The sequence below is a fragment of the Corvus hawaiiensis genome, chromosome 6 (genome assembly GCF_020740725.1).
Source record: "Corvus hawaiiensis isolate bCorHaw1 chromosome 6, bCorHaw1.pri.cur, whole genome shotgun sequence".
In the NCBI taxonomy this organism is placed as follows: Eukaryota; Metazoa; Chordata; class Aves; order Passeriformes; family Corvidae; genus Corvus; species Corvus hawaiiensis.
The window spans coordinates 47,721,736-47,736,229 of NC_063218.1; the positions used below are offsets into that span (position 1 = coordinate 47,721,736).

At 41.3% G+C, this 14,494-nt stretch overlaps 1 protein-coding gene across 15 annotated transcripts in view; it reads left to right on the plus strand.

Moving 5' to 3' along the window:
- The window catches only part of BRSK2 (BR serine/threonine kinase 2), a 311,051-nt gene that overhangs the window by 149,754 nt on the left and 146,803 nt on the right, over nucleotides 1-14,494 (plus strand). For all 15 annotated transcript variants that reach the window (XM_048306081.1, XM_048306083.1, XM_048306084.1 and 12 more), the window contains exon 2: nucleotides 3,357-3,451. In XM_048306081.1, coding sequence (XP_048162038.1) covers nucleotides 3,357-3,451 — 95 coding nt within the window. The remainder of the gene's footprint in view (nucleotides 1-3,356; nucleotides 3,452-14,494) is intronic.

The following is a 14,494-nucleotide window of genomic DNA, read 5'->3' on the forward strand; positions in this document are numbered from 1 at the left end:
TAAGCTTTACAAATAAGTACCTAACGTATTGACACATTTGTATTGGAGGATTTATATAGTTTTGAAGTGCTCATTAACAGCTGCACATACAGGAGAGGGAAAAATAGAAGATGTACCACCTCTTTGACAACCCTGTAAACATACCTTGAGCACTTGTTTCCAGGCAGTGTTTCTGCCACTTCCATTATTTCAGTTACAGCTCAGCAGTTTATTCACATAGTTGCTTCTCTCTAAGGTCTGTTATTGTGTAGATAAATAATACATCTTGAATGGTTTATGTTCTCTGTGTCAGTGAAAGGGCTTCTGAAGAATCAGAAGCCCACAGGATCTCAAATCCACATTTAAGTCGTCTCTCTCAGTAATTACTCAATTGACTGAAATTATGGGACAGAAACAGATGTCCTGAGGACAAGCCCTTCCTGCCCCAGCTTAATTAGGCTTTCTTCGTAGTAGCAAGAGGGTGTTATCCTATAGATGGACTTACTAAGAAGGATCTTCTATTTTTTTTTTTTTTTCTTAGGCTGGTGTGCAAATGTCAAAAGGAAGTGGCCAGGGGAGGAGGGAGGAAGCAAGGCATAGCAACATGTTTTATTTTTATCCTAAAACTACATTCAGTGAATTTGGTACAGTGAAAAGTGCTGTCTTGGGCTGTTCAGAGGGTTGTCTAAAATTTCTGTCTCCACAAAACAGACAGCAATGACAACGCATTTCTTTTCTTGATTTTTAAAATGCAAATCAGGAGAAGAGGAAAGATGCATTAAATCTCACATATGTTTTCTCATTCAGTCCTTTGCAACCATGGTATAAATCAAGAATGACTTCTTGAGGTCAATGAAATTAATTCAATATAAAATCAGTGTGATTCAGTATCGGTTTTATTATTGTGAAGGTGTTTGGTGTCTTCTAACAGTTGATTAACTTTTTAATGGAGTAAACAGAATGGTTTAATCTTAATTGTTGGGTTTCTGTGGTAGGTTAGTAGCTGCAAGGACAGAGGACACTGTGAAGATACCCTGTGCAGTATGATGGTGTCCCAGAAGTTCCTGGTTAAACCATTCTAGGGCTCAATGACAGAGTGCTTCAGGGAGGACAAAAGAAAAATAGTTTACGAATCAGCCACATTCAGTGGGACAGATGTCTTGATTTGGGAGCAACATGATTTGAAATCGAACCCTGAAGTGTGAGATATCAGAAGTCTGGTATATCACTAATGAAGAACCAGTTAAAGAGCAGTTGCTTTTCACCCTTGCTGACCTCTGAAAATAATTGGTCCGTGCCACATTACTGTACAGCACTGTGCCACAGATCCTGGGAGTCTAGATACAAAGGACTGAGCTAGAAGTTCTGCTGAGATTTGAAAGTGTAACTAAGAACAATGTAAAAAGTGCTGTCACTTTGCTGCAAGAGTGATGTAAGGCTGTGGTTTGTCCTAGAAGCAGGAAGGAAGCAATCAGCACAGATTGAAACAGTGCATGCTGTCAACAGGGTGGTGCCAAGTAGCCTCTATCCAAACACAGAACAAAGCCAATAGGAAGAAGCATAAGGCTGCAGGTGCTCTGAACAGTGAGCATAAAGCCAGAAGTGCTTTGGTTAATATTACAAATTGAACAGAAAAAATGCAGACAGAAGAGTGAGTGTGGTTGGACATCACAGCATCTTCCCCCAGCTCTGCTTCTCGGTTGCTTCAGGCAGACGACACACTATTGCTATACACAGTTTTAAATGGATTTATCAGTGCACTGCATTCTTACTTTTTTGTGACTTGTTTATGTCATGGCTGAAAGTGAGGATGTCAGCATTTAACCAGATGAGACTTAGAAATTATGTGACTAGAAATATCCAGAACACTTGAGCATGCCATAAAAGAGATGTGACTGGAAGTGAGCTGAGAGTTTATTTCTCCACATAAGAGCCAGTGATTAATAATTCCAAATTTACGATTAACTGCATAGCAAAAGGATGGACAAGTACCTGCGGAAGATTGCTGAAGTCCCCGATGAAACTCTAGTTCACGTAATTGGGCCCAGTTTGTAGTAAGGCAGTAATCTATTCATCCCTCAGTAAGACATGTGAAGTCCTGTGTTCAGTGTTTCACTGGACTGAGAATCTGTTGTGTTCAAATTCCAGATAAAGCAATGTGTTTGGCTTTGTGGTGTGCATTAGGGGATGGGGTTGGCTTCTTAACTGCAACCGAGCCTAGGAGCTGGGAACTAAGTTAGGCTTTTTTCGACTGTTTGATGTCATTGCTCATAAATGCTCTGCAAAGCACCGCAGGTCTTAGTGACACCAGGGAGGTGCCATTTCTTTTTTATTTCAGTTATAACTGAATTAACCTAAATGGCAATTTGGCATATAGTATGTGGAGTGGGATGGGATCCAGCCCATCAGGTGTTGCACTGTATGTGCATGTTTGACAAGAGTAAAACCCGAAGCAAGTAAGATCTCACTTGAATAACCTATAAAGCACGACTTTTCCAGCTACAAATTTTCTTAATGGCAGTAGAGTTGAGAGCTCAAGGGACCATCTTAAACTCACTTGTGGAAGTATCTCAGTGTACCTTCATGTAAGTCACCAGATTTAGATGAAAACTTTGCAGAAGATAATGGCTCATGTATGTTACTTACCTCTTTCTTTTAAGTCTTGGTTTGATGACAATTCAGACATCCTAATCCTATCAGGGATATAAACATCCTTTTGCCAATATAATCAGTTAACAGAACTCTATCTTATTGGAGGACAAGAATATAGTAAATAATAACAAACAAGAACTTAGAATTGTATCAGCTTATGCTGATGTTCCTCCACAGCGCAATGGCATTTGTCACAGTGTTAACTTTATCCAGCAGGGTAAATTAAAACAGTAAGGGGAAACCATAATTAAGTGCCTTTTTATTGTGATCATGGAAACTTTGGAAGGAGCTAGAGGAAAGTAGAAGCCATGTCTACACTGCAAACATTTGACCATCTAGTTTTGTTGATTTCCAAGCTTTTGTTGACGTCAGGTGTCAGCAGAAGCCCTTAGTCCAGTGCAGTTCAATTGCCAGAACATCTTATTGGTAGAATGCGCTTTGAGTGGTGAGAGCTGGGCTACAGAGCTTCAACAAAACCACAGTTTCAGTGGCAGAAACTGTAGGAGCACCAGCGATGTTGGTGGCTTCACTGCCAAATGGTCACAATGTGGGCTGCAGGGTCTTCTTTACTCACAAGACCTTTCCTGGCTGGAGAAGGTGCTAATGGGAATTTGTTTGCATATAAGCTGCGAACAGCTGGATGGTGTTCTAATAGAAAAACCTCAACAACTAACCTCAACCTCTAACCAATTCTTCCTTTCTATTTTGCTTTGTTTCTCCTGCAGGGCTTGTGAAGTTGGGGGTTCACTGTGTCACGTGTCAGAAGGTCGCGATAAAAATTGTCAACAGAGAGAAGCTCAGTGAGTCGGTGCTAATGAAGGTAATTTTCTAATGGAAGATTTTAAAAAAGAGATAAAGTTCCTGGCTCCGTGTCTTCTGTTCCATGCAAAATTAATATCTTTAATTATGTATAACAAACATCCCTGTCAGTACTAGGATTATGTGGAGCATAATAACAATAATTTAGTTATGGGGAAGGCAAGGGCAGCTGAAATGAAATGGGAGAATGCCTGTGCTTTGTGCACAAAATAAATGGTCAGCTGCAGAGTCAGTGCTTCTCTGCTGGGGCCAGTGTGTGTGGGGCACCTGGCTTTCACCACTACAACAGTGTCATTGTGGTATATTGCAGGCTGAGGTGTACAAATGTCAGTATGAAGAGATTTAACAGAGGCTGGTGGATCTGTTACTTGAATACTCCTACTTCTTGCTCTGCTGCATGGGTTCTTTATGATCTGATGTGCCAAGGTCCACTGCTTAAAGCTGTTGTAATTTAGTTTACAATCCACAGAGCTGTGCCATTGGGAACCATCAAAGAGTTTGTCCGCATGGTCCCAATGACTGTTAGTGTTCAGAAGAGCTTAGTTTGTTTTTTACATAGCCTTGTGATTCTCCTCACATGAATGTCATTGATTGATCTTGGAGACCTAAAAATAAAATAAATGTATGCATAGCAGTTTATTCATGTGATTTGGTGACTAGAGAGGCTAAATTCAGCTTGATGGGAGGGAACACAAATGCACTGCAATCAACAGAATTCCATCACACTGTCACCTGCAAATTACGCTAACAGGTTTGCATGCAGTGTTGAGCACTTTATTGAGGTGACTTCCCTATATAAGCACACAGAGCTTCCCTATATGTCTTTACACTCCTGTTTCCTGAATGGACTTCTGTCAGCTGTTTCCCAGCACAAGTAAGTATAGCAAGATTATTCAGAGAAGAAAGAAAATGGAGTGTAAGCTAATACACAGTCAGTGGATGTTACACAAAAAATGTAAGTTTATATTTTTTTCAGACAAGGATTCTGAAAGTTTATACTCCATTGTAACATGTTCAGACTTTAACTTTCTGGAATTTCATTGCTGTATTCCCTCTCCTGAAGTACCATGGATTCAAACAGACTTCTAATATAGACCAAAAGTCAGAAAGTGAAATACGTAAGAAAACTGTGTGTAAATGGTTAAATCTGAATGGGACACTAAGCACTGAATACTTCCAGAGCAAAATAATAGGAATATTTTTAAAAAACATGAGCATTTTGTCTAGTGAGAGACACTGTCTGGTATTTATATAAAACACTTTATTTACCTCACTGAATTCAGAGTAGGAGGCAAATCACTTCGCATAGCAAAGCAATCTCTCTGCTTTAGCTGTGTTGCATTACCTCGGTTGTAGTATGAAATCTGAGTAGTGAAATGGTGTGTTAGGCTCTTGTTTACACAGCCACATGCTGGAGCGTGCCATATTTTCTGTAAGATTGTACAGCATCTTTCTCAGGAGGAAATTACACATTGCACTGTGGTTCTCATTTTCAGACCCTTCTTGGTGAGATTTTCTCTTTCAAGGATTCTGTTCTCTGTGCTCAGGAGGTTGGAACAACAGATGGGATTGAAGTGGTTTGCCCAGTTCTTACATAAATTCAGTAACCAGATGTCTTTTCAGGAATGCCCTGTGTCTGGTGGTCACAGACAGGGCCTGAGACTTCTAAGTGAATTTAGAATTGACTATACTGTTAGCCAGTTTAATCCTGTCTGGCTGGAGGGGAAAAGTCCTTGCAGCTTTTGGCAATCCCAGCGTGACCATTGCGAAGCATCCAGCTGACAGCTTGTTGTGTGGAGCCGGCAGCCACAGGGAGATAGCCAACAGTGAGGCCAAGTCTCCGTGGTGTGGTGGCATTCCTACTTTGCAAGTCTTCACACTAGCTTGTCAGTTCCAGTGACTCTCTTTGCCAGTGGGCCGTACAGAGCAGGCCATGCAGAGCCGCCCCCAGAGCCAAATGATTCAAGACCACAGCTACTCTTCCAAGCCAGGCCCAGATTGATGGATTTTGCTTTAATCCATCCTTGGACAGAAAAGCTGGATCTGACAAACATGCACACCTGCCACATGAAGCTGTAACAGTGCAGTGCTGTGGCCATTTATCCTAGAGCATAAGGAAAAAGTCTGCTCACGGTCCTTTCAACATCTAAAGTGACAGCCACAAGCATATACAACAGGCTGCTTTCTATGTCATCATTATTCTGTTCTCACTTGCTTCTTGTAGCCTTCATTTCTCCAGTGTTTTTGGAGTGTTTTATTCTGTATGTTCAGGGAACTGTCCCTTCTCTCTGCAGCTGCTCTTCATCTGAGCTGTGCAGAATTGAGAGACATTTGGTAAAGTGCTTTCTAATCATAACGTTGTAGTATCGATATTTCTGGAGAGAAGAATTTGGAATTGAAGCAGCTGGTGTCAATTAGCAGAACTGCTGCTATGGAGATGAAACATGGGCAGGCACGGTGCAGCACAGGCTGCAGTAAATGTATCATCCAAGCGCTCGCTGCCCTGTCAAAGGATGGGGCTGCTCAGTGCACACGCAGCCTTTCGCTTTGTCATGCCCTGCCTTGCTAATCACAGGCTGGGGAGCAGTGTTCCTTTTCCGGCTCCAGCTTGGGCCTGTCTGAGCTCCTGGCTTTGGGGCAAAGCTACATATATAGTTTCACAGTTGAGGGAAAAAGGTTTTCTGTTCTTGCTCCTGCCTTCACACAATTGGTAAAAGCTTCACTGGGTTTCTTCAGCGGCACTGTGGAAACCCTCACTGACGTGGTGACCTATGTCCCACTGTACTTCTAGCTTGCTGTAGCACAAAGTGGCAGGAAAGATTTCAGAAAGCAGTGTGCTGCAGGGAGTGTCTTGAGATTGAAATATGGTTCATTAATTTCCCTGAATTACATCTGGATCACTGACTGGGAAATTAGGCCCAGAATACAAGAGTTGTCTGTAAAGCAATAAGGTTTCCTGAGCAGGTAGGTTCACTACTGATGGTTGCATTTTCAGTACCAGTACAAGCATTTGGAGTTTATAACTTCAGAATATAAAGGTTAAAGCAAATCTTTCCTCTGATGTGGCAAAAGCTCATTTGGAAACATTGAGGTGTCTCATGGGATATACTCAGAAGAGTCCTTTCTCCCCTTTACTGCCCACCAATTCTCTTCCACTCCCCCCTTCCAAAGAATAAACAACAACAAAAAACCTACTCTTTGGTGATCCATCAGACAAAATACTGTTTGGACAGACAGTGGTAGTAGAAGCAATGGGAGCATAAAAGGTGAAGAGTGAGAAGGGGACAGCTGGCTTTGGTCTAATTACTTGAACATGCAGGCATCCTCAGAAAGCCACAGATGTCCCAGACCTGATGACTGGAGCCCAGAGCTCCATATGTGTGCTTTGTGTCCCTGTGCCTTTTGTTTCTTCTGAGTTCTCCCGTGCTGACCTTGAAGCAAGGCAGATTATTTCCAGGGCAGGGGATGGGAAGAAAAGCAGTTCCACTGCTGTGGAGCTCAGTTGTAACACAGGTGGTGGGTTTTGGGGAGGCTGTCAGTTGTTTTGGTGTCTTGCAGGCTAATGAGCTCTGCTTCCAAAAAATTCTGCACACAATTCTCTGTGTTCTTAACACGGGAATGTCTTGCAAAATCACTATTGGAGATCTCTGATTGACTGAAATAATTGAGTGGAAGGATAGTAGGAGAATCGAGTGTCAGTTCCTCTTGGAACTGACAGGATAACTTAGGGAAGCATACTTACTTGTAAATAACCACTGCTTTGCATGGTCTGTTCATCATCTCTTCCTTCTTCCTGAGCTTCTGCTTCAGTAAATGTTTATCTCTCTGCTACCTTATCCTACTTTAAAGTCTTTCCTTCCTTCTCCATTTTCTTTCAGTTGTTCTTTTGTCTCTTTTTAACCCATTCATTCTTCATTCCCCTCCATTCTCTGACTACTTTTTTTCTGTTTTTCCCTCTTTTGCTACAGAAAGTCATGTAATAGCTGTCACTTTTTATTGCAAAAACTGCTGAAATGCAGTGTGTCTGGTTAAGATGCCTGTTTTTCAAGGGAAAAAAGCTTAGAAATTGGGCACAATTTAGAAAGTATCTGAGAAAGTAAGATGATCTGAGATCATGTTTTATTAGACTCAGGGGACTTAGTTTATTAAAGAGAAGACTAAGACATCTTAATCATAGTCTGTAAATACTGATAAGGAGGATAGGCATGTGATAACAGAGGATATTACAGTCTTGGGTACAAAAAGCTGATTGGAAACTAATAGTTGTAAACTGTAGGTAGATTACATTTAGAAATACTAGACCTGTTTGACCACTGGATTAAGTTACTAACTGGAACAAGCCACCCAATGCTCTATTGAGTTTTTCTCCTGAAAGACAGTTAAACTGCAGAGTGTTTTTCTGAAAACCGAGATCCTAGTTCAACTTCAGATGCTGGAGTTGAAGCAGGAAGTAGTTGGTTTCCTGACCCATGCTATGCATTAGCTCTGATTAGATCAATGCAACAGCCTCTCTGGCCTGAAAATCCATGGAGCTGTGAATTTCAATCACACACTTGAAATCTATGAAAAGTCACATCTCTCTCTCTGTGGCATAAAGAGATGCACTTGTGCAAGGTGTCTGTAGAAGCAGAAATTTAGGCTCCCCCAAACGAATTTAAAGAAGGCAGTACTTGAGAACAGCATCTTCTACTTGGAATACCTTATTTTCAGACTTTTAAAAGAACAGACTGTGATATTGGGTGACCGAGCTGTCCTCAGCTGCTGACTGCAGGCTGGTCTGCAAAAATCATTACCAGACTATCAGAACTGAGTCAGGGAGAAACTAAATCTGAGGCAGAAGTGGACTGAAGTTGGTTCAAGTTCAGCTTTGATCATAACAAAGGCAGTTTCCCTGACACTAACAAAGGCAAACTCACCAACACCAAACCTCAGTTCCACTAAATCAATATTTTTTCTGATGTATTCAGTAGTGGCCTAATTGTTTTCCAGCTGCAGTATTTAGGAGTTTTGCTATTGACTGCAGTGGAAATGGCGTTAAGCTGCTGCTGAATCTCACTGAGTACCTCTATCATTGTGTACAAATGAGCAAAGAGACAAGGCCATGGGATATCCTCAGTGAAATGCATTTAAAATAATCTAGGATACTGGCACACAAGATTTTGAAGGTGGCTGTAATAAAAATAGCAAACAGGAGGGAAATAATTTCCATTTATTAAATAGAAATACCAAGAAAAATGTTTTAAAGCATTTATCAAACTTTCCAGGACTCCCTGATTAAGAAGCACTGTGCTAACTTGCTGACACTCATCTATTATTCTTCTGATTGGCTGGCATATTGCTGTGAGAAGAAAATAACCCAGAGGACCTTGTACTCATGGCAAAAAAAAAAAAAAAAAAAGATGAAAGGATAAAGGAAATTAAATTTCCCCAAAGCATGTACATGCTCATATTTTTACTAGCTGTTGAACATGTGTATATTCACACTTAAACACTCTCATCCTCATTGTGGTTTATCTTTAACCTGGAACATTACCACATGCTTGTGAGCTTTTAGCCCTGGAAGAGAGCAGATTAGAAGTGTGTGTGTGTGTGTGTGTGACATGCATGGGCACTGAACAAACTGCAGGGTGATTGGCACCCTACATCAAAGACCAGGAGTGCACAAACACATGCTTAGCCCCTGCCTCTGTAGCCCTGTTCATATTCTAGTGGCAACCCAGTTAGCACAGCGCAGCATCCTGTCTGCAAGTCTCTCTTATAAGTTCAATGAGATAAAAAAGCACCTTGCAATATGAAAAATACAGGCAAAATAAAAGGGGCACTTTTTTTTCCCCTGGCTCCCTTCTGCTAGAGGGAATTTGGGATTAGGGATCTGTTACTGAATGCATAATGCAGAGTGTTTTGTTTTAAGCTGGAGCTGGTGGGGAGTATTGAAAGCCTGTTCACTTGTCATTTGTTTGAGCAGTTAAAGAAGCTGGGTAATTGTATTTTCCTTCAGAGAATGACTCTCTGCCTCCCCTTTCCACCACACCCACAAGGAACACAGTTTGAGGTATTCTTAAAGAAGGAAATTAAACAGGAATCACGAACACATGATGTACTTGTCAGAGGAACAAACCTGTCAAGTGTGCATGGTGCTTTTTGCTTTCTAAAGTTAGTATGATCAGTGGAGGCATTTGGGCACGCTATTAAAATAATTGGCCTTTTTTTTCCACCCTACTTTTGGTCTGTATTACTGGTCTGGCTCAAACCTTTATTGTGCCCAACATGTTCTACCCATGGCCTTTTGTGTGCAAACACAGTCTACCATCCTCATGTGCTGGCTTGGTCATACAGCAATAAATGTCCCTCATGAGCCCAGACTGGAGCTAGCTGAAGTCAAGGAGTGCTTTTTCCATTCATTTCACTTGATCCTAACCATAATGCCTAGATGGGAAGTAACTGCTCCTGGAGATGAGATATCTAAATGTGCACAGCAATCCAGTCCTCATCCACCTGTGGAGCTACTGTCAGTAATTAGCCTGTAAAACCCCTTGCTGTTCAGCTTGGTCTTTAACTGTTTCTACTGTAATTGCACTGCTGATAGAAACTATATATGCAAATCTGTGTAATATGTATGTAATACTTGGGTAAGACTTACAACTGTTAGAATTAGACCACTTGGGGTGAGACTGACCATAGTTTAACTTTGCATTGCTTTTCCTACTGAAGCTTCTGGGAATTCTCCTCTTCCATTGCCAAAGCTTAGTTTTATCAAAAGATGCTGATTGGCTGAAGTGTTTTCTCTGAAATAACTTCAGCTCAGTGAACTGCCCTTATATCAAAGGCTAGGTTTCTTTTGAACTCTCTCTGTATTTGTAGCAAACTGTTGAGGAGTCCTCCTTGCTTTCTCCACAGCAGACACCCTGAAAGTCCTGCCTGTGCAGGGACCCCCGCTGCCTCTGAGCCCGACATTATCAAGCCAAGACAGGCTCCAAGATTGCACAGCTTTGGGGCAGACCCAGCATCCCCAGCTAGAGAGATGGCGGAGTGGTAGAAGACACCAGGATCCTCAGCTGTTGTGAGGCTCGAGGCTCCTTTTTTTTGGAAGGAGAAGCAGTAGGAGTTACCCTGAAAGGCAAGGGGAGCCCCAGATGAAGGTGAACATCCAGGCTCAGTCTTGAAGAGATGGGGTGTGGAGTTTGAAAATCTTGACACTGGCATCCAGAGCTGTAACCCCTGGTCAGATCTTACAGGATTTTCAGAATTTTTGACTGGCTGGACACACAGTTGTTCTGGGAACCTGAAATGTCAGACTCCTCCAGCCCAGGAAGTCTCTGTAGCAGAGCCACCTGCAGCTGTGGTCTCTGTTAACTCTAGACGTGAACCATGAGTCTGGTGAAGATCAGGTTTTGTAATCTAGAGCTGCAGGTTCTTTGGTGCAGTCAAAACTTTACTACTTTTTTGTTTTCCTGACTCACTGAAGTTTGATGAAAAATGCTAAAAAGCATTGGATGTTGATCTGACTTAAGCTAAAACCTTTTAATTGACTTCAATGAGCACTGCAGCCAGCTCTGTTCTGTGGTTAATTAATCAGTCTGAAGAGGTACAGGATGAAACCTATCCCTGTGTGCAGGGAGTAGAGAATGCCACAATAGAGTGGGTTCTGACTGAGCCATAGGTACAGTTGGCCACATTTACAGATAGGAAATGCATTTTAGATTACGGACAAAATCACTTCCCAAATCTTTTAGCAAAAAAGGAGTTAGGGGGGCATGTTTTCTGACCTGAACTGCAGAAAGATTTGTTGGTTATACAGCTGCTTATAAAAAATAATTTTTTTTCCTCACACAGTTTCTTCCTGGACTTGAGAGCAAAACTCAGAGTCAAACTCAGATGTGGTCAGCAGTATGAATGCAATATTGACTGAACCATTTGAAAGCCATACCTATAAGCACCAGAGCAACAGTGCAGGATTTTTTAAAATCATTCCTCACCCTACATATGAAACAGCACATACTGGAATTGAAGGAGTGTGCATTGGGCCAGGAAGTATTCTATGGTTTTTTATTTGTTTTGTTTATTATATCCTGTTTTCATGATTCTGCCATGCTGCTGTTTGCTCAGTAGCATTGCAAAAGTTTGTAAGCAGTTTAGGAGAAGAAAGATTCTGGGATCTCGTCACTGCTCCTCAGCGTGTGCTTTACAGGTTGATTTCATTAAGAACCAAGGGTAACTTGGCAGGTGTGGTTAGGTTGTTGTATATTTTCTTTTCTAGTGTAAACTCTTTTTTTTTTTCTGGGTTGCAGATGAAAAGACTTCTCACTCCATTTTACATTGGTTTGCATTTCATATTCCAGAATCTTGTCTGGATGCCTTTTACATCTTTTTTTCTTTCCTCATGGAAAGAGAACCAGTATTGCATCAGAACAGCTGTAGCAGTAATGGGACATCAATCCTTGAGTAGATTGACTGAGACCACAGTTAGTTCAGGTATTTGACCCTGCATCTACCATGTAGAATAAACACCATAAATATCAATAGACTGATCCATCCCAATTAAGTGATGTAGTCCATTCCTGTATATAGGAGGCAAAGCATTTGAGTAAAGACTTTGTTGAAAGATTATCTTAAATCTTTGCTGAAGCAACTGGGTGGTGCCTTGTACGCCAGCACTACCTTTCTGTAAGAAGCATTTCTTAGCACTGCATAGCTTATGAGTTTCCCAGCTCAAAAAACAAAAGTGTCACTTAATGGATATTTAACTGGTACAACTGAGAGCCAAGGACTGGCATTGCACTGTCATTTAGGGGATACAGGCTCTTCCTGTTTGTTTTGCATGCTTCTATCCAACATGAACATTTTGCTGATCATTTGTTAAGTATAAACCAGGCCTCACTCAGTCTATTCCCTGCAGTATGTGCTATTAAGTAGTTGGCACAAATTTAGGAAAAATCTGGGAAGGCTCAGCCCCAGTGCAATTAACTGTTAGTTCCAGAGCTGTCAGATGGAGCTCAGTGCACTGTGCTATGAGTTTGCTCTGCTGCTGTTAGAGCATGTTGATGTCTGTAGTGGTGAGTTTTTAGGTATTTGAGCATTTCCTCTTTTACCAAGTGCTATTTTTGAGCTTGCTGCCTTGCCTTCTGGTATCCTGACATGCTGTATCCACAGCTAGCATGGATTTAGCGCAGTGGTCTGTTCACAAAGAGCACTCTTGTAGCAATAAACCATTCTTTGCCTTCCCCTGCTGTGGATGCACACACCACACAGAAGAGGCTCCCGAGTTTTAGTTCAAAATGGAGTTGCATGTCCAACTCCAAGAGAATTTTCCAGGTGTGCCAATACTGAGAGAGCCCAAGCCCAGCTACCACACAGTGACAAAAATTGCAGTCATAGCACGGTTGATTTTTCTCCAATATGGGAGCAGAAATCGCTGCTTTGTCAGAACACCTGGTATTCTTGAACCCTGTGGTATAATGGAACATGTTGTGCCCAGCTGCATGGCAAGGCAGCAGCAAAGGCTTTGTGTTGTGTGAGGGATAATGGAGATGTTACCTTAATTTTCTACAAACCGTGGGGAAGGTGAGATTGAGTTTAATCTTGAACTTGTGCATCTGTTGCAGTCTCTCAGCATGCAGCAATTGCTCAATAACATCTCTTTTATAACATCATGCATTGCACCTGGTGGAAACAGGGACTTTTAAAAGTGGCAAGAAATTGTGGGGTGCAGGCTGGCTTTTTCAAGAATGCTTGGTGAAAATTCAATCAGGCAACCAAAATCATTGCCCTTTCTGGAAATTTGGGACTGATGCTCCAGATTATGCTAAAATTACCACATTCAAAGTCTGATTTTAGAACATTTTGGTAAGACGGGTGAATAGCTGTCAACACTCAAGAAGAATGATCTGGCCTAAAAAACAGGATCACTTGTTCCTGTTCCTGGCATATGCCACAGACACAAACATTATTATATTGCGGCTCTCCAAGTACCTCCTCTTCTGTACATTGAGTAGGAAACTTGTGAGGAAATGTCACTGGTGTATGGTGTAACACAACAGAGTGCAGCTCTGTAGTTTTTTTCTACTTTTGGGTTTCCTGTTGGTCCAGGAGAGAAACATTCTTTATCATCTGTAAGTTTCAAATGCAGGCATAGCTACAGGAATAGTGTAATACATAATAGCATTATGTATAAACCTTGTTTCATCTCAAGGCTGTTCATAAGGAACTTGGGTGTGTATTTTAGCTTATTCCTCCATTTCCTAATAGATTTTTGTACCCTTCTGTACAGCTCTGTATATCAACTGTAACCAAGGCTAGAAGATATAAAATTAAGAGGAGTCACCAGAATATACAAAAACCATTATAACAAATATATCAAGAGATGGGGATTGTGTTACTAGTTTTCTTCATTGTACCTGAAGCAGATTTTCAACAGTCATGATACAAACATACAGTTGTCTTAGAAGAATTCATGGTCGATTACATTTTTACAGTGTTCCGGAAGTCTGGTTGCCCTGTCAGAAATCTGTCTGGATGGATCCTTGTAAAAGACTGGAATTTACTATTGCTCTGGCGTCAAAAATCTGGTGTGCATTTCTAGATCTGTGTGTGTGTAGATGGTCCAGCAGAAAGAACTTGCTGTCAATAGATGGAAATTTCCTCCATCTGTAAAATACTGTAGCATAACGTTCTTTTTTAGAGATCTTTCTTCTTCTATTTCCTTCCTAATACCCTGAAATAAATCCCATCAGTCTAATGTTCTTACCTCTTTTCTTTGATGAATTTCCTCTCTTCACTCCTGCTCCCTCAGCTGTCCCTGAATTTCCTTCCTAAATCCCTTCTGTCCTTTGCTAACCTCCTGTTGCCCCTCACCGTCCTCTGCAGCGCTTCCAAAGCAGAAAGGAAAGACACACAGAGTAAGAGAATACATATTATCCTCTAGGTATTATGGGTTCATTTTATCCTCATTTCCACCTCTTAAATCAATCCCTGATTTATCAAATCCAGAAAATAAAAACATTTACTTAAGAACAAATGGGTAAGGTCATTGGACACAGGGCAGAGT